Source organism: Cervus elaphus, chromosome 12 (genome assembly GCF_910594005.1).
Source record: "Cervus elaphus chromosome 12, mCerEla1.1, whole genome shotgun sequence".
In the NCBI taxonomy this organism is placed as follows: Eukaryota; Metazoa; Chordata; class Mammalia; order Artiodactyla; family Cervidae; genus Cervus; species Cervus elaphus.
In genome coordinates this window covers 26,632,643-26,654,349 of record NC_057826.1, presented here as the reverse complement: position 1 = coordinate 26,654,349, position 21,707 = coordinate 26,632,643, and the positions used below count along the sequence as shown (strand labels likewise).

Sequence of the window (21,707 nt, the reverse complement as noted above, 5' to 3'; positions counted from 1 at the left end):
TGAAGTAGTCAGTTAATGAAAAGCAGAGGTGAAATACCACATCCAGTATATTCTTTTTTTTTTTTCTTTTTCTTTTTTCAGTATATTCTTAAAGTATCTCGTCTACATAGAGTTTGAGCTACATCTCATGGGTTTCTTTTCTCTTTGCTGGAACATTAACGATATGGGGTTTTACTGGGGTTCCAAAGAGTCCTATCTGAGAAGAAGGCACTTCACTGAAAACATTGCTGACCACCTGAAATGGCACATGCAAGCTGAAATAGTTTCATGGAAAGATTTAAAAGGTTGTAGCTGCCATGGATAGAACCCTGAACAAACAAGAAGAGTTCTACATCTGATGCTAACTCACCAAGGTAAGAATTTTTTTTAAATGATCATGAAGTGTGATATCCTATTTCAAAAACTCAAGGCAAGATCAGCAAAGGGGCTCGGAAAGATTCTTGGACAAGAAATTCACTCTTGTGAAACATTTTGATGGTGTTCTAAATCAGAAGCATATGGACTAATTTTTCCTCGAAACACACTATTTCACATTTAAACAAGAACACTACTCTGAAAGATGTGTTACATTTTTATGAAAACTCAAAACATTCCCATTACAGGGAGGGGGCATATCAGAGGTTTGAAATGCTAAAATTAAAATGCCATGATATCATAAATCTACCTCCTAGTGACATGCTTACCATGCAAGGAAGTGTTAGCAGGGAAATCAGAATGGGGGTACTACACAGGGTATGCTTTTTAAAGTAATGGAGGCTAAAGTGCAAATACTGACTGATTTGTTTTCTTGTGAGAGTGTTATCTGTATAGAGAAAGTGAGAAAGAAATGGTGAATGAAGTAGAAGAGGGGGTAAAAAGAACAAGGATAGACTAACGCAAGAAGAGGATGGGCTAAAAGATTTGAGAACATTCCAAAATGATTACATTCGTCCAAAGGTTTAAATCCGAAAAGCCCATATACATGTTTATCACACGCAACCTGCTGAATATATGATTGTGAACTTGGGCAACTATCTAAGTTCTCTCTGTAAGATGAGATGATTAAGCAACTGCTGTTCCCACTTAAGAAATAATTTCCATGATTCTCCTATACACAGGCAAATAGATACACATTTTACTTGCTTTGGGGAATATTTTTAACTTTCACAAGCCTTTTGTTTAAATTAAGTAAATAACAAGAACAACAAAACACTGGGTTTACAAAATTTATTGTGCTTCCAAAAGTAGTTGTACAAAATTCTACCTGGGCATGGAAGAGTGATAGGCTCCTGACAGTGTGCAAAGGGATCAACACTTTCACCAGGAACTGTTTGTGTTCTGCCTTAAGAGGTAAAGCAAAGCCATTGATAATACTAGGAAAAAGAAAAGAGACACGAATTAGTGATATTACCACAACAAGCTAAATTGAGATGCTGTTCTTGTGAGATCAGGCTATATCTTAATCAGTTTATGTTTGATCCAGAACAAACCAAAACCCACCCCAGTGGCATTCAAGTCCTCTCAGTTGCTTTAAAGAATATCTTTAAGTAGAAGATGCATAGTTCCCAAAAGCTTTTGTAACAACAACTCTTTATTTTTCCTTCCCTCTTATCCTTCCCCAAATAATCACCGGCCTGGTTCACTGATGACCCTTTCCATTTCCAGAAAGTGTTCCTTCCCATCCCTGAAATCTGCTCATGCCAAGATTACCCCAAGCTATAAAGCCCACCCGTGGGAAGTCCTAAAGGGAACCAAGTGATTCCACCTTCTCTCTCTCCTCATATCAGGAGGACAGACCAAGTAATCACATTGTCCAGCTACATTAGACTCCCTTGTGTGTGGAAACCCAACCACAGGTGTCTCTCCCCAGTTCATTTCACTATTCCAGGCATCAGCTGTTCAAGAACTACACCTGGTACATGGACCCTTTGAACATGGCAATCTTTCTAATTTTTTAAAAAATAATGTATTTATTAAAAATAATAATAATGTATTTATTTATTTTTGGCTCAGCTGGGTCTTCCCTGCTGTGTGCGGCATTTCTCTAGTTGCAGTTAGCGGGGGCTACTCTTGGTTGCAGTGCACAGGCTTCTCTTCGTGGTGGCTTCTCTTATTGCGGAGCACAGGCTCTGGGTGTGCAGCCTTCAGTACTTGTAGCACGGGGGCTCAGTAGCTGCAGCTTGTGGGCTCTACAGTGTGGGCTCAGAAGTTGTGGCGCACAGGCTTTAGCTTCCCACACCACGTGAAATCTTCCCAGACCAGATCAAATCCACATCCCCTGCACTGGCAGGCAGATTCTCAGCCACTGTGCCACCAGGGATGTCCCTCTAATTTATTATAAACCTGCTTTAGAAAATGATGGCAGAGAAACGAAACGGACAAGAAGATGTTTGGGTAACTGGTCTGATGGTGATTAGATGAATAATGAATAAACTGTGGGCTCTTTCTGTCATTCCAAAATAATTCAGTTCAGTCGCTCAGTCGTGTCTGACTCTTTGAGACCCCATGAATCCTAGCACGCCAGGCCTCCCTGTCCATCACAAACTCCCAGAGTTTACTCAAACTCGTGTCCATCGAGTCGGTGATGCCATCCAACCATCTCATCCTCTGTCGTCCCCTTCTCCTCCTGCCCCCAACCCCTCCCAGCATCAGGGTCTTTTCCAATGAGTCAACTCCACATGAGGTGGCCAAAGTATTGGAGTTTCAGCTTCAGCATTAGTCCTTCCAATGAACACCCAGGACTGATCTCCTTTAGGATGGACTGGCTGGATCTCCTTGCAGTCCAAGGGATTCTCAAGAGTCTTCACCAACACCACAGTTCAGAAGCATCAATTTTTCGGCGCTCAGGTTTCTTCACAGTCCAACTCTCACATCCATACATGACTACTGGAAAAACCATAGCCTTGACGAGACGGACCTTTGTTGGCAAAGTAATGTCTCTGCTTTTTAATATGCTGTCTAGGTTGGTCATAACTTTCCTTTCAAGGAGTAAGCGTCTTTTAATTTCATGGCTGCAATCACCATCTGCAGTGATTTTGGAGCCCAGAAAAATAAAGTCTGACACTGTTTCCACAGTTTCTCCATCTACTTCCCATGAAGTGATGGGACCAGATGCCATGATCTTCTGTTTCAGAAAATAATGATTTTCTGAATGTTGAGCTTTAAGCCATCTTTTTCACTCTCCTCTTTCACCTTCATCAAGAGGCTTTTTAGTTCCTTTTCACTCTCTGCCATAAGGGTGGTGTCATCTGCATATCTGAGGTTGTTGATATTTCTCCCGGCAATCTTGATTCCAGCTTGTGCTCCTTCCAGCCCAGCGTTTCTCATGATGTACTCTGCATATAAGTTAAATAAGCAGGGTGACAATATACAGCCTTGACGTACTCCTTTTCCTATTTGGAACCAGTCCTGTTGTTCCATGTCCAGTTCTAACTGTTGCTTCCTGACCTGCATACAGGTTTCTCAAGAGGCAGGTCAGGTGGTCTGGTATTCCCATCTCTTTAAGAATTTTCCACAGTTGATTGTGATCCACACAGTCAAAGTCAAAGGCTTTGGCATAGTCAAGGAAGCAGAAATAGATGTTTTTCTGGAACTCTCTTGCCAAAACAATTAGCAATGCAATGTATAATTATGAAAGCAGGGGAACACAAAACTATGTTTTGTAGGGTCAGTTGGGAAGCATGCTATAAGCACAAATGAGACCTGATGAACACACAGCAGGGATCCGGGGCAGCGTCTCCCCGAGCCACCTGACCCTAACCATCACAGCAATATTCACCTGAGAGTAGCAACGGTGCTTACCTTCCTAATATTTCCAGCAGTTCAGCTACACCATTGAAGTGTTCTGTTTCATAAACAAACCTAAAAAGAGAGAGGAAAGAAAGGGGAGGGAAGGGGAGAAGAGGAAAGAGAAAGAAAAAGAGAAAAAGTCAGTACACCATGTTCAAATATTTGAGGTTACTTAATACTTCTATAAAACCATCAACTTTGCTTCTCTTCCCTCCACTTACCTTAGAAAAATATTGTTAATCTGTTTTCGGATAAATGCTCTAAGACCAAGAAACTTGCCATAAATTCTGTGTAAGACTGTTTTTAAGTAGTCCCGTTCCCGAGGGTCTTCGCTGTCAAACAGCTCCAAAAGCTGTTGTAAACAAAAAAATAGTGTAGTTGTCAAAAGCGGTTTCAGCAAAGGATTTAGAAATTCTGCCACGTGTTATTTAAAATCTCTTCCTTCTTCAAAACATTATTAAAAATCTATTATGTGACAAGCATAGCGCTAGCCTTTGGGAATGCAGGGATAAGTCAGTCAGACAAGGGGCTCATACTCTATAGAGAAGAGATGCACAAAAAGAACAATAACAGTAATTATAATATTAGGTAACACACATATAGCACTTAGTATGATCAGCAGGCAATTTTCTAAACAACCTACTTAATACTCCTTATAAGGTAGTCTTATTCCCATTTTACAGAAGAGGAAATTGGGGCACAAAGATGAGAAGTGGTAGAACTAGAATCTGAACCCAAGCAGTCGGGACCCTAGAGTCCATTACTTCAATCACCACACTTTTGTGGCATAAGTCATCTACTGAGCTTATGTTTCAAAGATACAGCCAGGCTTTCAGCTCTCCCAGAGCATACAAGTAAACTGAGATAACCTAAACCAAAGCAAACATCAAAAAGTTCCCAAGAACACTGGCAACATTCTCTTCTGAGATCCTGGATCTTATTACATGGGTATGTTCACTTTATAAATACCCACTGATGTGAATAGTTATGATTTCCGTATGTATGTTATACATGAATGACATTTTTCAAGCTTCCAATCATTTATAATCTAAAGGCAATAACTGAATCCTGATAAGATCACATCTTATCAGAACTGAAAACATATGCCAACACAAAAACCTGCACATGAATGTCCACTGCAGCATGATTCATGACAGCCAAAAAGTAAAGTAACCCAAATACCCATCAACTGCTGCAAAGTGTGCTACAGTGGAATATTATGCAGGCATGAAAAGGAATGACATACTGAAATATGTTACCACATGGGTACGCCTCTCAAACATCATGCCAAGCAAAAAAAAAAAAAAAAAGCCAGACACAAAGAGGCCACATAGTGTGTGATTTCATTGAAATATCCAGAACAGGCAAGTCCGTAGAGACAGAAAGCAGAATGAGGAGTGACCACTAAGAAGCATGGCATTTGTTTTTGAAATGATAGAAAGTGTTCTGCAATTACATGACAGTGATGATTAAACTCTGTAGAATATATTAAACATTAAATTATAAACTTTAAAAGACTGAATTTTACAGTAAATGAATTATATCTCAGTAAGGCTACTTTTTTTTTTTTTTTAATGATAATAGGAAGGTTCCTCTACCTGAAGAACAAACTTGGAGACTGGTTTGAATTTTACTGAATTCTTCATACCTTCATTATCATTGCAATAAACAGAACTCATAGTTCTGATGTTAACTTTATAGCAAAACATTTCATGAGCATATAGACACCATACAAATGAATGCAGACTACTGTAATTACCAAAAAAAAAAAGCTGTCAAGACACACTTAAACATGACTTCAGGTGATTAAAGACTGAGCCTGGGACTGACAGCAGAAGAACTTGGTGGGCCGGATTCAAAAAAATTATCTACTTTTGTTTGAACAACAGGCCAAAAAAAAGCACAAACTGAAGAACAGTCTTCAAAATTGGGCAGTGAGACAGACAAAATTTTTGACTGTACAATGTCATCCATCCATCCATTCAAAACTTGAATATTTCAAATGAGCATGTCGCCCTGCAATGGGCACAGTCTCAGGGACAAAATGATGAGCAATAGAGACACTGCTTTTACAGACCTAGTGTAATGAGGAATACACGGAAATAAACACCATGGCAAGTGACTCGGGATACTAGATAAATACACAGCAGCAACATCTACTCTATTTGGGAGAAGTGGAGTGATCAGGTAAGACTTCTACACGAAGTGACATCCATGAAGAAACTAGGAGCCAGAGGTGAAGAAAGTGTTCATGGCAGATTCAATAGTACATACCTTCGCCTGCAGCCTATCAAAATATAAGATGTGGTTAAAATACCTGCCATCTCTCTGCCTACTTAGTCATACAATCAACCAGCCAGCCAATCAATCAATCTCTGCATATACCAGGGACCATGACCATCTCCGTTGCTGGGGGCATGCACGCACACACTCATACACACACAGACATGAATAAACATGGAGCCCACAGGAAAGCAATGAGAAAGTCAACTACACATTTCTACAGGAAACAGTGAAAGACAGATGTGAACCCTACGGGCAAAAAAGGCCCCGTGGGTTTGTTATTTCTTACCACTACCTGCAGAAAATGACAAATTTCTAACTGACCCATTCATTCCATTCCATGTTAACAGAAATAATTAACCTTTGAGTTCTATTTTTTTAATTTGGTTTCTATTTTTAAGTGTTGTAAAAAGGCTTAATGAGTAATCTGTAACTAACACAGGAGAAGGTCTGAGGGGGTGTAATGCTAGCAAAACTTGAATCAACCATGCTTATGTACTGTTCATTGTTAATCTTAAGAGTCTGATGAACACATAATAATTAAACAAAAATTATTTAACTAATGTGTTAAATTAGTGTTTCATTAGGCCCTCAAAGAAAATGTATTACCAGGCACCTAACCTGAGCCAGTCTTAAAGGCACAAATTATATATATATATATATATATATATATACACTATGTTCTTTGAGAAAGATGAATTGTAGTATACAAACTACTTTTCTGTGGCACTACAGAACACACTCAATTATTTCATGATATATGAGGCAAAAGAAAAGATAGAATTGTGTGTAGGCCCAAAAAGAAGGGAGTGGGATGAGATTTAATTTCCAAAACCAAGTAATATTTGTGTGCATAGTCATATATAAACTCCAAATACTCCCCACAAAAAAAAAGCAATGTAAAATATAATCCAGTATCTGTAAATCCCTAGGTAGACTGTGCTCTCTACAATGTAACAGGCAACTTGTTGTCAAAGAAATGAAGCTGGAGAGTTTCCAAGGTGCTTACAGAGCAAAGACAGACCTGTCAACATGCTGTCTCCTACTTTACAAAACCAGCCATCCTGGAGTTGACAGAGATAACTGCCCAGTGACTTAGCCCAACAACCTCCTTTGAACCTCATCATAAATCTACAGTGAAATGTAAAGGACAAATTGAAAAAGGTAGTCAGGGTCTGTCAGTTAGACTAGAGGGGTTGAACCTCTCTCTTCTTAAATGAGAGTAAAGGAATAAAAATGCAAGAAATCCATGGGGTAGAGAGGACTGGGGAGCAGATCAGACAAATCTGCACATCTCTCAAAGATGGAAAGTGGATGGCAAGGGGTCACTATCTTAGGCTTCCTCTTTCTCCACTCTGCTCAGTGTTTTTCCATTCTGCCAGCAGGGAGGCAAGCCAACAAGAAGCAAGCCAGTTCACACCAGAGAACCCTTAAAAGGCATAAGAACTGAAGGCACCAGATATATTTGATGGCAAGGTTGTGAGGAGCTAGAAACAGGAGAGCTGATTGAAAGTTTGGAGGAAGAGTAACAAGATCTCCTGGATCCTCCGTCCCATGCAGTTGACTGAAGATTTACACTCAAGGCCTGGAGAGAATAAACGAGCGAGTCTCTAGTCTTGAGGACATCAGATATAGGCTGAAGTAAAACATTTATTGAAAACAATGGAATTTAATAAAATTCTGCATGCTGAAGAGCATTATCTTTGCCAGGCCCTTCCCTGACGAAGTATCAGTTCTGACTGAGGCAGGAGGTTAGAAAGTTCCTTATGGGGGAAATGGACAGTCTCAAGAGGAAACAGCTACAGATATACTAATATCTGAAGGTTTCTCAATTAAATGGCAAGGCCTCTGCCCAAGGTGCCAAGTGTTTCCCACTTGTGCATGTGTGTACACATGCACCCATGCACACACACATGCACACACAAACACACACACAGATACAGATTTTAAGAGGTCTTTTTTTAAAAACTAACATGTTAACTATGAATATAGGGCTTCCCTGGTGGCTCAGTCATAAAGAACCTGCCTGCCAACACAGGAGACGCAGGTCTGATCTCTGGGTTGGGGAAAATCCCCTGCAGAAGGAAATGGCAACCCAGTCCAGTATTCCTTCCTGGGAAATCCCATGAACAGAGAAGCCTGGTAGGCGACAGTCCACAAGGTCACAAAAGAGTTGGACACGACCTACCAGCTAAACAACAACTACGAATATAGTCTAAGATCACCAAAGACTCTAACATAAAAGATACAGAACATTCCTCAAAAAACAATCATAAAGAATTCAGAGGAAACAGTGCAAGAGTGGAAAAAACTGGAAATAAAAGAATCTATAACATCCTCAAAATAAATAAATCTACTAGATCTTTGAAACAAAAACAGAATGCTATTACAGATGAATATTCAGGAAATAAAATAGCACACTTAAAATTCAAGATGCAACAGAAATAAAAATTTCAGAAGGTCTATGCATTAAAGTGAGCAAATCTAGCTTGAAAGTATAACCAAATGATAAAGTATACAGAAGAAAGAAGACAAGAAAACTAGCAGATCAAAATGTCAATCAAGTTATGTGGGGAGAATAAAGACATTTTCAGAGAAGTGAAGTGAAGTCGCTCAGTCATGTCTGACTCTTTGCGACCCTATGGACTGTAGTCTACCAGGCTCCTCCGTCCATGGGGTTTTCCAGGCAACAATACTGGAGTGGGTTGCCATTTCCTTCTCCAGGAGATCTTCCCGACCCAGGGGTTGAACCCAGATCTCCCACGTTGTAGGCAGACACTTTACTGTCTAAGCCACCAGGGCAGAGAAGCGGGTATCAAAAAATGTACATCCCATCCATGCTTTCCACGGAAGCATCTAGAGGATGTAGCCCACCAAAATGAAAGGAAATGAAGCAAGTAAAGACACAGTCAGAAAAGGGGCAGAGGGAAGTCCCAGGATGGCCACTGTGGACACAGCCTGAAGTGCCAACCAGAGCAGCATGACTTGGGCTCCAGGAAGAAGGCCTCCTCCAAGGAAAATACAAAAGCAAAAGACTAGTTGTCAGTGTGGGCCAGAATAAGAGCTGCACGACACTCTCAAAGAATGAACGAATGAACTGATGACCGCAACATAAGGAAGCAAGCAAGTGAAAAATCAGGTAACTACTAATTCTAGGGTTTTTATTTTAAAAAAAAAAACAACCCTACAAGAAAACAAATGTCATTATGGCAGAATGTGTGCCTTTGCTCTGAACAACATGTACACAGTCATGTTGTTTGACTGTAAAATACTGCAATTTGATTTAATTAAATTTTCTGACTGTACTGGAAAGATGGAGAGGAGGGAGATATAAAGGCAGACATGTAACAGCTTATAGTAGGAACAGATTTTAAAAAATCAAGAAACAGCATTAAGAATGCTGTTTAGAAGTACTGAGATACACACAAGGAGACAGCTTGAATGTGGTTACTTCCAGGGAATGAGACTCTGGGTTGGGGAAGGATCAGGCAGGAACTGCTACTTTTCTTTATAAAATGTGTGAGCAAGAGACTTGAAACAAAAAGCCCATTATCCTCTTCTGCAATAAAGAACCAACTGCCCAGCTCTAGTTCATGTAAAGAAAGAGTAAATAATCAATGAAATTAGTATTCTAAATGTTTTAAATCTAAACTAAAATCAGATCTCTACATGTCAAGCTTTTACTTAACTTAAGCTATTCTGCTACACTGCTATTTGGAAGAAAAGCTATGACAAACCTAAACAGCATATTAAAAAGCAGAGACATTACTCTGCCAACAAATGTCTGTATAGTCAAAGCCATGGTTTTTCCAGTAGTCATGTATGGATGTGAGAGTTGGATCGTAGAGAAGGCTGAACGCAGAAGAACCAATGCTTGTGAGCTGTGGTGCTGGACTACAAAGAGAGTCCTTTGGACTACAAGAAGATCAAGCCAATCAATCCTAAAGAAAATTAACCCTGAATATTCATTAGAAGGACTGATGCTGAAGCTGAAACTCCAATAGTCTGGCCACCTGATGCAAAGAGCCAATTCATTAGCAAAGACCCTGATGCTGGGAAAGATTGAAGGCAGGAGGAGAAGGGAAAGACAGAGGATGAGATGGCATCACTGACTCAATGGACATGAGTTTGAGCAAGCTCCGGGAGATGGTGAGAGACAGGGAAGCCTGGCGTGCTGCAGTCCATGGGGTTGCAAGGAGTCTGACACAACTAAGTGACTGAAGAACAAATTCTGCTACATGAAAAAATACTATCTTCCTAATACCTTCACCTCAATCAAATAAAAAGGCACCTGGAGAAAAGAGCCAAGAACCAAGAAACAAGAGCCAACCGCAGCCTGACTCCCATGTATCATAACAACTCAAGAGGACCAACATATGAAATGAACTATGGGGCAGCAAATGTGCAAGTACAGTGTACACAAGCTTACATTATAAGCTTCTAGCAATTCTGACTTCAGGAACTTTGAAACTCAGTATAAAAATTTCAAAGGTTTAAGTCATACAAACATGAACAACTCCACCAAGTCACATGCTTTTATTTTCCTAATTTCAGCATTTTTCCTACAAAGTAGAGAAGTCCATTCTGTCTCCCTTAAGCATTAAGAAAACCCTGCAATTAAAAATTTTAAGACAATCAATTTGGTCGGCATCTCAAGAAAGAGTGGTTATGCTCCATAACGATGCACTTAGTGGGATACAGGCAGGGACTAGCTACATAATTTGTGGGCCCAGTGCAAAATGAAAATGCCTTACTCTTTGTTCAAAAAGTGTTAAGAATTTCAAGACAGCAACAGCAAAGCATTAAACCATGAACAAGTGCCTTCTAAGCACAGGGCCCTCTGCCCCAGCATGAACTGCATCCCCACAAAGCTGGCTTTGGATGCAGGAGTCAGAGCAGTAAAGCCCTTTTTTAAGGTTTCTGAGTTACAGGTTGGACAGATGAGATGGAGTAATTTACTGTTCACTGGTAATGGCTATCTGATAAAATTCCTGGTAGAAATAAACTCTTAAGTTTTATTTGCTAAAGACTATTGAGAGAGAAATGTAAACATTTTGACACACTCAGGGAACTTGTTTGGAAAATAGTTCTTTGCATTAGGGCTGAGATTCAAGGTTTGTGAATTTTATTTCACGTTAGAATCTAAAATTCTTTCACAAGTTGGTTTTATGTCGTGTCCAATTTGTCTTCAGTTTTTAAAACACAATAACAAAAGGTCACTATCAAGGACAGGCTGGAAGATTTGCATAATTTGCATGAAAATTACAGCACCTTTCAGCTAAATATAACTGCACATGTGAAGAACAAGTTATTAGCCAGCCATCTCCAACAGTACATATGTTTATGGAGATACTTGAATAGTATGTCTCTTAGCAACCACTGACTACTTTTCAGACTTGCAGAGTGGTTGAAAGCACTCTTTAGAAATTCACTACTCAATTCCTGCCACAATAATCCACCCAGTGAAATAATTCAAGGTTTGATGATTCATTTTTGGTCTTGGGGGTGTGAAGTGTCAAAAACGAACCATTTGCCCAACTAACACAGGTGAAATTTATCTTTATTGGGAACAGACAAGGTTGTTTCATAAGTCTAGGCAAGCCTACACACTTATAGCTTAAGTTACCTAAGTCTAAAATCAACATTACCCTGGACACAGTGCACTATGTAATCAATCGACTATCTCTGAAGTCTCTGACAGCTTCCTTATGTAAAGACTTAGATTAAGTACATAACAAATGCTAAACGATATGTAAACCTAGATTTAACAAAAATTAGTATGAACTTTAAGCTAGTTAATACGTCATTCTGAGTACGTCACAGCTATATACTGTCACTGTTTATTTAACCTCTATACAGCGTACATCATGTGAAATGTAAGGCTGGATGAATCACAAGCTGGAATCAAGACTGCCAGGAGAGATATCAACAACCTCAGATATGCAGATGATACCACTCTAATGGCAGAAAGCAAAGAGGAACTAAAGAGCCTCTGAAGGAAGGTGAGAGTGAAAAAGCTGGTTTAAAACTCAACATGAAAAAAAGCTAAGATCATGGCATACGGTCCTATCACTTCATGGCAAATAGATGAGGAAAAAATGGAAATAGTAGCAGATTTTATTTTCTTGGACTTCAAAATCACTGTGGACGGTCATTGCAGTCATGAAATTAAGATACTTGCTCCTTGGAAGAAAACCTGTGACAAGCTTTGACAGCGTATTTAAAAACAGAGACATCACTTTGCCGACAAAGATGCGCACAGTCAAAGCTGTGGTTTTTCTAGTAGTCATTTACAGATGTTGAACCACAAAGCAGACTGAGTGCCAAAGAATGGCTGCTTTCGAATTATGGTGCTGGAGGAGACTCTTGAGAGTCCCCTGAACAGCAAGATCAAACCAGTAAATCCTGAAGGAAATCAACCCTGAATATTCATTGGAAGGACTGGTGCTGAAGCTGAAGTTCCAACACTTTGGCTACCAGATTTGAAGAGCCGACTCATTAGAAAAGATCCTGATGCTGGGAAAGATTGAGGGTATGAGGAGAAGGGGGCAACAGAGGATGAGACAGATGGTTGGATGGCATCACTGATGCAATGGACATCATTCTGAGCAAACTCCAAGAGACAGTGAAAGGGAAGCCTGGTGTGCAGCCGTCTACAGGGTCACAAAGAGTCGGACACAACTTAGCGACTGAACAACAGAAGTCCATTCTGAAATAAAAAACAGCAAACCCTTCAAAGGTACAAGTCACAGATAGTTCTGACTGGCCCATACAAAAATCCAGACTTCCAGGTTTTCCTAAAAAAATCAAAAGAATCTAGCAATACTTGGCCCACTTATCAAGTAGCCAACAGTTGACTGGAGTGGACTGGCAGCAGCAGGGTCCAAGCTCTCTAGGTCACCACTGTTTCCATCAACTCTTCTCTGTCAAACCCAGACTACTACATTATATATCACTTGTCTGGCCTCTATGAAGATTTGAACGTGCTTTCCCCAGTTCTCACATACCGAAAAGTATACGTTCTTGGCACTAAACATTTACTTCTAACACTGACTGGAAGAAATCAGCTGGTGAAGTGGAAATGATAAGAATTCAAAGATAAGAGACCATATTAAACATCTTTAAAAAAAAAACCCACAGCCAGAGAAGAACCATACAAGTAGAGTCCAAAGGGCTTTTTGATGTTTTAGACTAGTAGAAGTCAGATCTCAAAAAATTGATAACATGCTATGTGAGGCATGACAGACTAATATATAACTTTGGGGACTAAGGCTGTTCTAGAAAATAATGACAAAGAAACTTCTCAAAACAAGAGGTGATCCTAACAAAAACAGTAGTGACCGCAGCAGTGTAACACTTACTGTATCGTTACAGTGATCAGAAATTATTCTCCATACTTACACATGAACACACTTATTAAATCTACACAACCTTGTAATTACTATCAAATTATGGATATTTTGAATCTACTTTCCAGAGGAGGACACTGAGGCACAGCAGTTATATAATTTGCCCAAGGTCAGGCACTAAAAAATGGCAGAGTCTGCATCCAAACCTCTCTATACAGTTAACCACTAATCTACTTTGCTTCCTGCTGAGGAATTATCAATTAAAAAAGAGTTTGCTGGAAGATTTCTGATTACAGTTTCGATTTCCTTGCTTGTGATGGGTTTGTTAAGATCTTCTATTTCTTCCTGGATAAAAAAGAGTTACTGAAAGAGGCTTTCGAGGAAACACAGGAAGCTTTCCTCTGAGATTCAGACTTTAAAAGGACATACACAAAAGATAAACGGATGGACACATAAAAAATGTTAAGTGTAAAAGAATGGCCCAGTCTTGTAAAAGTAGTCTTAAGAAAGATAATGCACAGAATCAGCTGACATTTATGAAAAATGCAAGGCAACAAAATGAGAATGTAGTTGCAATGGAAATATTTTGACTATTCTTATTAATTACAACATACACAATCATACTTTAAAATGAAAAAATAGAGAAACACAAAAATTAAAAAGATCATCATACATAATCTGACACCCTACTAGATAATTAACAAAAATGTACTGTATCTCCTTTCACACTTTTTATTGCAGAGACAAATAATCTTTTTCTCTAAAATAACAGATGCAGGTTCAAAATATTTTACTGTTCCACAATGTGCATGTTCCACTTAAAAACAGATCCTGTGTAACTCTATCTCATTCTTTTTACTCAGTGATCTATATTTTGTTAAATGAATGTCCAGTTTATTCAACTAACACCCTACTGAGGAACTGCTGAATTGTTTCCAATTTTCTAATAATCATTAACAATGATGGATTTAATATCCCTGTATATTTTGCTTTGTGTACATATCTATTTCTCATGGAATTGCTCAGTCACAATCTTCATCAATAGAATACCATCAGATCTCCTATTCAGAGCTTTATACCAATTTAATATATAGGGATGTAGGTACCTGTCTATTCATTTGTGCATTTTTAAGAGTCTTATGGCATACAGGGGATCTTCCCAACTCAGGGATCGAACCCAAGCCTCCCACATTGCAGGTGGATTCTTCACCATCTGAGCCACCAGGAAAGCCCTAACAAGAAAAAGTCTTTTCCACCCAAATCTCTATTATGTTCTAGTCGCCTGTACCCATACCTTACTTTTATAATTAATGTGCCTTTATAGTATGTTTTAATGTCCAATAAAGTATCATTAGTTTCCTTTTTCAAAAATGTTTTATTTCATGAACTCTGAAATTTTCAAGTAAAGAAACTACTGAAATTTTGGGCTTCCTAAGTGGTGCTAGTGGTAAAGAACCCACCTGCCAATGCAGAATACATTAGAGATGTGGGTTTGAACCCTGGGTCGGGATGATCCCTTGGAGGAGGTCATGGCAACCCACTGCAGTATTCTTGCCTGAAGAATCCCATGGACAGACGAGCCTGGTAGGCTACAGGTCATAGGGTTGCACAGAATCAGACACGACGGAAGTGATGTAGCACACACACACAAACACACACACTGAAATTTCAATTAGAAGTGCACTAAATGTGCAGATTAATCTGGAGATTCTATGGACACTTCTTTGATGGCAAGTCTTCCCACCCAGGAATGCTACATTTCTGCATTTATGCAAGCCGCCTTTGCAAATTTTTATTATAAGTTTCACATAAATTTTAAAATTATTTCAAAAGGTGGAAATTATAAAACTAATATTGGAATCAAGAAAAATAAGATATTCTGCCAATGTGGACAGGTAATATAATGAGGATATATGAAAAGAGGAATTCATATTTAATGAGCAAATATTAGGCCTCTTATACGATACTAGCAGACATTTATATGTCATATTATTTTATCATCTTAACAGCCTACTACTTTGTTTTAACTTGCTATAAGAGAGATGACTGTTATTGTCACTTTACTGAAGAAAACACAGGCTCAGAATAGTCAATAATCTGCCCAAGTTTTCAGTACCTATTTAAAGATTGAAGGTAGGGAGCCCTGTGTTTTATCTGTCGTGCCAATTCAATTAAGAAAATCTAACAGCTGTCAGTTTGGGGTATATTCTATTTTACTGAACAGTATCTCACTTATTCCATTATCCCTATGTCATGAATGAGGAAATCCATGCTCGGTAGCAAGTTTATTAACTTGCTGAAAGTTACACTGCAAGTAGGCAGAAACAGGGTTTAAATACAGTTTCTTCTTATGCCACAGTCATATTCTCAGCTCCTAAAATATAAGTAGATACACAGGAGAGTCAGGGTTCAAATCCAGAGCTTTCTAGCTTTCTTTCCATTACATCATGCTAAAATAGCCCAATTTTTATTTTGCTTTAGGGGATGGAGGAATCAGACTGTAAAGAATCTAGCTAGCTGCTACCAAAAGTGTAAATCTTATAACTAGAATAAATTATATCTAACTGAATAAAAAAAGTTCTGCATTAAGATCATCAAAACTCTCTGAGATCTTTGAGAATTCACAGAGAATAAGATATCTATCTGCTCAAAGAAAAGGAATAAAGTGAGCGTCATTCTGATTTGCAAAAGGGAAAATTCTAAGGGTTCCCATGTCACAGAGAAACAGACTAGAACCAGGCTATACCATGCAAGTCCGTGGGGTAGAGAAAAGTGACGGTGTGCAAAATGAATGAGCTGACAACAGAGCACAGACGTACAGAGGACCTGCCAGTTCGAGGACGGTTAGGCATGGTGGTCAGAGCAAGAGGGAGGTCGGGTGGGACAGGGGATAACAGGACAGAATCGCAGCAATAACGCCTCAAGCTCCAAAAGGCTCACCATTGCCAGAAGGTCCCAGGTTGGGGCCAAAGGTCCAAGGAAGGAATCTCAGGAGAAGCAGGTAGACGGTTGAGTCCCTTCTCCGAGAAGGTGCTGGGCAAACTTAGGGAAGGAAAAGGAACGGGAGGCCAATTGTACAGGTTACCAACATGAGTGAACAGGGTAATATGGAAGATGGAAGCTGGCAGAACGACAGCTCATCTCTAACATGATGCAATGGTTTGAGTCACATGACTACATTCAAGTACCACTCAGTGGCAATGTTTGATCAGGGATCGAACTCAAGCCCTCGGCAGTGAGAGCTCAGGAGTCCTAACCACTGGACAGCCAGAGAATTCCGGCATTCCTTCTTATGATAAAGTTCCAAGGTCCATAGAGGAGGGGAATCCTGTAAACATGTAAAGCTAAAAAAAATAGCTTTTACCATTGCATTGGACAAAATCTCTCTCTCTCTTTATAAACAAAATTTGGAATCAGAGGAGGATGAAATTCTACAGTCGATTTCTAACTGGCTCAAGGATGGAATTCAAAGACTTCTGATTAGTGAACTTGTGCTAAAATAAAGGGAAGTTGCTAAAAGCACTCCACAGGCTTCTATCCTCCATCCTGGCTAGTTTAACTATTTTAGTCAGTGGCTTTAATGAAGCCAATAGCTAGCATATTTAGAAAGTCACAAATGTGATACAGATGGAAGGCAGAGTGAAAAAGGTTGATGATAGAATCAAGACCCAGAAAGACTTCAGAAGGTTGAGGAGATAAGATACTTCATAGGAATATATGTCAGATCCTATATTAAGATAAAAAAAAAAAAAGCTAACCACAAAATGAACAAGAACAAGGGAAAATGAAAATGGGTCTATGACAAAATGCATGACACTAAATTGGAAGTCAGTCAACTATGGCTGCCGGTCGGGGCGGCAGGGGGAATGATAGGGAAAAGGGATAGTTAGGGAGTTTGGGATGGACATGGATAACCAACAAGGACCTACTGCATTACACATGGAACTCTCTGCTCAATGCTATGTGGCAGCCTGGATGGAAGGGGAGTTTGGGGAGAATGAATACATATGTATGTATGACTGAGTCCCTTCACTATCCACCTGAACTATCACAACATTGCTAACTGGCTATACTCCAATATAAAAAAAGTTTTTTAAAGAAAAAGTCAGTTAAGACCATAAGCTTATTAACCTAAATTAACAGTGTCATAGAACAGCAAGAAGAGCTAATGAGATGACTCCTTTAAGAACCCTAGTATCCAGACAAGGAATGCAGACCCGGACTCTTAAGTTCCATTGGACTGACCAAACTCAGAGCTCTGTGTTCAGATCTAGATGTCATCCTTAAAGACAAACAGACACATATTGAAGACTTCAAAAACTAACAAATGAGACAGATACTAAGGACTCAGTCTAGAGCAGAGAATGCATACTGACAGCTGGAAGGCTAGATCTATGAGGCAGATGGCTTTACTTCACTCTGAATAGGATTTTTAAACTATCAGAAAATTTCACCAAAAAAACAAATTTGGGAGAAAAAAATTTCTCTTGGAAAAAAACAGTATTTAGCAAGAACTGATGAAAGAGGTATAGTCAAAGCTCCCTTCAGTAGCAACCAGTCTGCCTATTGCCTGAATCTAGCCCCCAGACTATTTTAAATGAGTCTACAAGCATCTGAATTGTAACTGCTGCTTTAGAGAAAAAGAGGTGAGAGGTAAATACAAAAACTGTGTTCTAGGACCTAAAAGGTTATGCCTGGGCTAGTGATATACTGAGGGACTCTATTGAAGAAATAAGGCCAAAGGCATATGAGGTATAGGGAGATTCAACATAAACAACAACTTTCTAACAAAAAGGGAAGAACCTGCCTAAGTGTGTGGCCCTTCCTCACTGAAAAAGAGCCAGCAGAGGTTACCCCTGACCAGGGCCTCAAAGGACACTGATTCAATGGATAAAGAACTAGAAGAGACAAACCAAAATGTCCCTTCCAAGTCTGGGTCTCTCTGATGTTTTAATTTTAGGAGCTTTATTATCATCAGTATCATCAACCACGGAGAGTACCCTGACTGGGCCCTGCATGTTCTTCATGTAAGAAAAGCACCGGCTCTCATAGAAAGATTGCAGGATTTACTGTTTCCATGTCAACTAAACACAGTGTCTACTGCGGAATAATTATCTGATCCTCTTGGGCACTTCAATTTACCATGAATGTAAGAGAACCTTATCATTTCGCCCGTGTTGAGAGATGGGGGCTACTCCTGCCTTGAGGTCATTCCAAGTTATAGTGACGGGAATCACAAGGAGCCATCATGGTATAAGAGACAGAAAACCTGAATAAGACAGACATGTGTGTGGGAAATCTGGTTAACTTTTTTAGACCTCAAATTTATTTATCTACAAAATGGGCATAAAACTTAGCCATATCTGCTTTAGATTATTGTATATATCAAATTAAATAATGCATATAAAGGTGCTCTGACAACTATACAGTGCTGTAGAAATGCAAGGACTTTCCAATACAAACACAGATCTGTTATGTTTTGGTTTTTGTTCTGCCTGAAATGCATGTTACCTCTTTGGGATAAGGATCTGGACCAATCGACCTATTGCCCAGTGAACCACCAATCTACTTAGTTATCTACCTCTCTAAATATCAAATGCTGGGAAAGATTGAAGGCAGGAAGAGAAGGGGATGACAGAGGACAAAATGGTTGGATGGCATCGCCAACTTAATGGACATGAGTTTGAGCAGGCTCTGGGAGATGGTGAAGGACAGGGAAGCCTGGCATGCTATAGTCCGTGGGGTGATAGAGTCGGACACATCTGAGCGGCTGAACAACAACAAATATCAAATCTCACTTTTCCAAAACTTCTCAGCCTCATATGTCCAGAATTCTAAACGTATTAATTTAAGAAAGGGGAATGAGGTCATCACTTGAGTCATCAACCTTTATCCAGTAAGACCAGAAGATCAATTTCCTGCCAAAGCAATGTTTTAAATGTGAAGTTCTGCATACTGACTCACTAGGAGATACTTTTTTTTCTACATAAGGCATCTCATTCATCACTTAGAAAGAAGCTACAACAATCCATACACCAGTTGGCTCAAGTATCCATTTTTACAGATGACTGTCAACAACAGCACCATGAATGTACTCCAGATCTGGAGTAAACAGATATGATCCATAATTATAAATGTAAAATGACATTCAAGAAAAATATGTAGGTACACTGAGAAGTTCCAAACAGATAGGTGAGAGTTAATCTCTTCAAGGGAATCTTAAGTCTTAACCTGTGCTACTTCCTAGCTATGAAAGCTTACTAGTACCCTGACTTTGATTACTTATCAAAGCTTACTTATGCTCTAGACCATGCCTACTCAGTTTTAACAGATGTATGAAATAGTTTAAAATCCTTATGCAAATAGAAGTTTTCAAATTATATAAAGAGTCACAAACTAGAGTTATATAAATGAAATTCCTCTATAATTACATTTTAAGAAAGAAAATTGCAGGGATTTAGGCATTAGAATTCCTTGTTATTTAAAATGTAATTAATTTCCAGTACAATAAATTAAAGAGGTACCTATTACTTTTAGTGGGCAATAATAAATTTATGTATATATATTTGTTTACAGGGTGATATAACTGTCACTGTAAGATTTTTTAACAAACATCTACAGCAAATGAGATAAAGTGTTATCAACTGAAAAACAAATACATACAATGACAAGAATATACTTACCTGTAATACAAATTTCTGATCTATGTATTTTTTGGCAACGCTGGGTTGGAATTCTTGGCTTTCCAAAAACCGTATGAAAAACTCATATACAAGCTGCAAGAAAAAGATTATTGTTAATCTCAAACTATAATTCACTGACAACAGTATTAAAAACCATAAAAAGCTCTAATACTAAAACTGACGAGGGGTTTAGTGTGTTTCAGTATCAATCAACTAGCAGTGCTAGCCTTTCTTGAAGCTCACAGTTGCTGTTATGATTTTTAGCTTTTTAAATTTATAATCTGAAAACACAGCCTAAGAAAGCAAATAAAAACCTCCCCAAATCTCATCATTCAGAGTTAACCACTGTTAACATTTTAATGTATAAAACTCCTGATTTTTTCTAAACCTCTACAACATACCAATGTACTATAAATTTATGTATGTATGTATGTATATATACACACATATACACACACATATATATAAAATATAGTTTTCAAACTATTTTTACCATCTAAACAATATAGTCAATTTACGCCAACAATATCTATGCTACCATTCTTAGTAGCCAGAAGCATAGTCCACTATAGATAATTTATAATGAATAATTCCATTATTCGTAATTACTTTAATCAATATCTTCTGCTTAGACATGTAAATAGTTCTTAAATTACTACTCAATTAAATTTCACCACAATGTACCTTATATAACACACATCAGTGTGAACTTGATCAATTATTTCATGAGAAAATATTTCTAAAGGGAAATTGTTAGATCAAAAGATATCCAAACATGTCAGGATTATCAACATTCATTACCAATTTCCTTTCAGAAAGTTTACGGAAATTTACGCTCCTCTAGCAACAACAACAATATGTAAGAGTGTGTCAGGATGTTCTCATCTGCAAAGAGTAAGAATATTCTCATCCACAGAGTCAACCTCAAATAAGTTCTGAGAAACAGTGGGGGAATCACTGTTTACATGCTCTGCAAAATAAACCTATGTTAAAGCATACATTAAATACTGGTGTAGCACATATACAACAGTATATTAAAACCAGAACTTTCAAGAGACAGATTCTGGGTTGAAAACCTAGCTCTACCCCTTACTGTGTAACCCTAGTCTGTTGTTTCAACTGTGCAATGCAAATGATAATCCCTAAGATTAAATGTAATAATATATACAGAAAGCCCCTACACAGTGGCTAACACATATCACTACTGTCATTACTGCTTAAAACACGATTCTCAAACTTTTTAGTCTCACCCCTTTATAATGAAAAATTACTGAAGACTCCAAAATGCTTTTGTTTACATGAGATATAGAAGTAGAAATAAACACAAAAACTTTAATATATTTTTATTTATTTTATAAATATATAATTGTAAAATTATATTTATTTTAATATATTTATTATTCAGAACAATAAAACATCACATGCTAACATAACTAATATATTTTTGTGAAAAACAACTGTATTTTTCAAAAAAGTTACTAAGAAAAGGAATACTGCTTTTTGTTTTCATAAATCTCTTTAATGGCATATTAGAAGACAGATTCTTATCTGCCTCTATCTTCAAGCTGTTAGAATATGTTGCTTTGGTTAAAATATATCACAAAAATCGAGCTATCCACAAACC

At 38.4% G+C, this 21,707-nt stretch overlaps 1 protein-coding gene across 3 annotated transcripts in view; it reads right to left on the bottom strand.

Annotated features, from left to right (window-relative positions):
• Window positions 1–21,707, bottom strand: part of PPP2R5E (protein phosphatase 2 regulatory subunit B'epsilon) — a 149,631-nt gene that overhangs the window by 17,505 nt on the left and 110,419 nt on the right. For all 3 annotated transcript variants that reach the window (XM_043921211.1, XM_043921214.1, XM_043921212.1), the window contains exons 5-8: window positions 20,084–20,176; window positions 3,990–4,120; window positions 3,781–3,840; window positions 1,244–1,352 (exon numbers count right to left, since the gene is read on the bottom strand). In XM_043921211.1, the coding sequence (XP_043777146.1) occupies window positions 1,244–1,352; window positions 3,781–3,840; window positions 3,990–4,120; window positions 20,084–20,176 (393 nt within the window). The remainder of the gene's footprint in view (window positions 1–1,243; window positions 1,353–3,780; window positions 3,841–3,989; window positions 4,121–20,083; window positions 20,177–21,707) is intronic.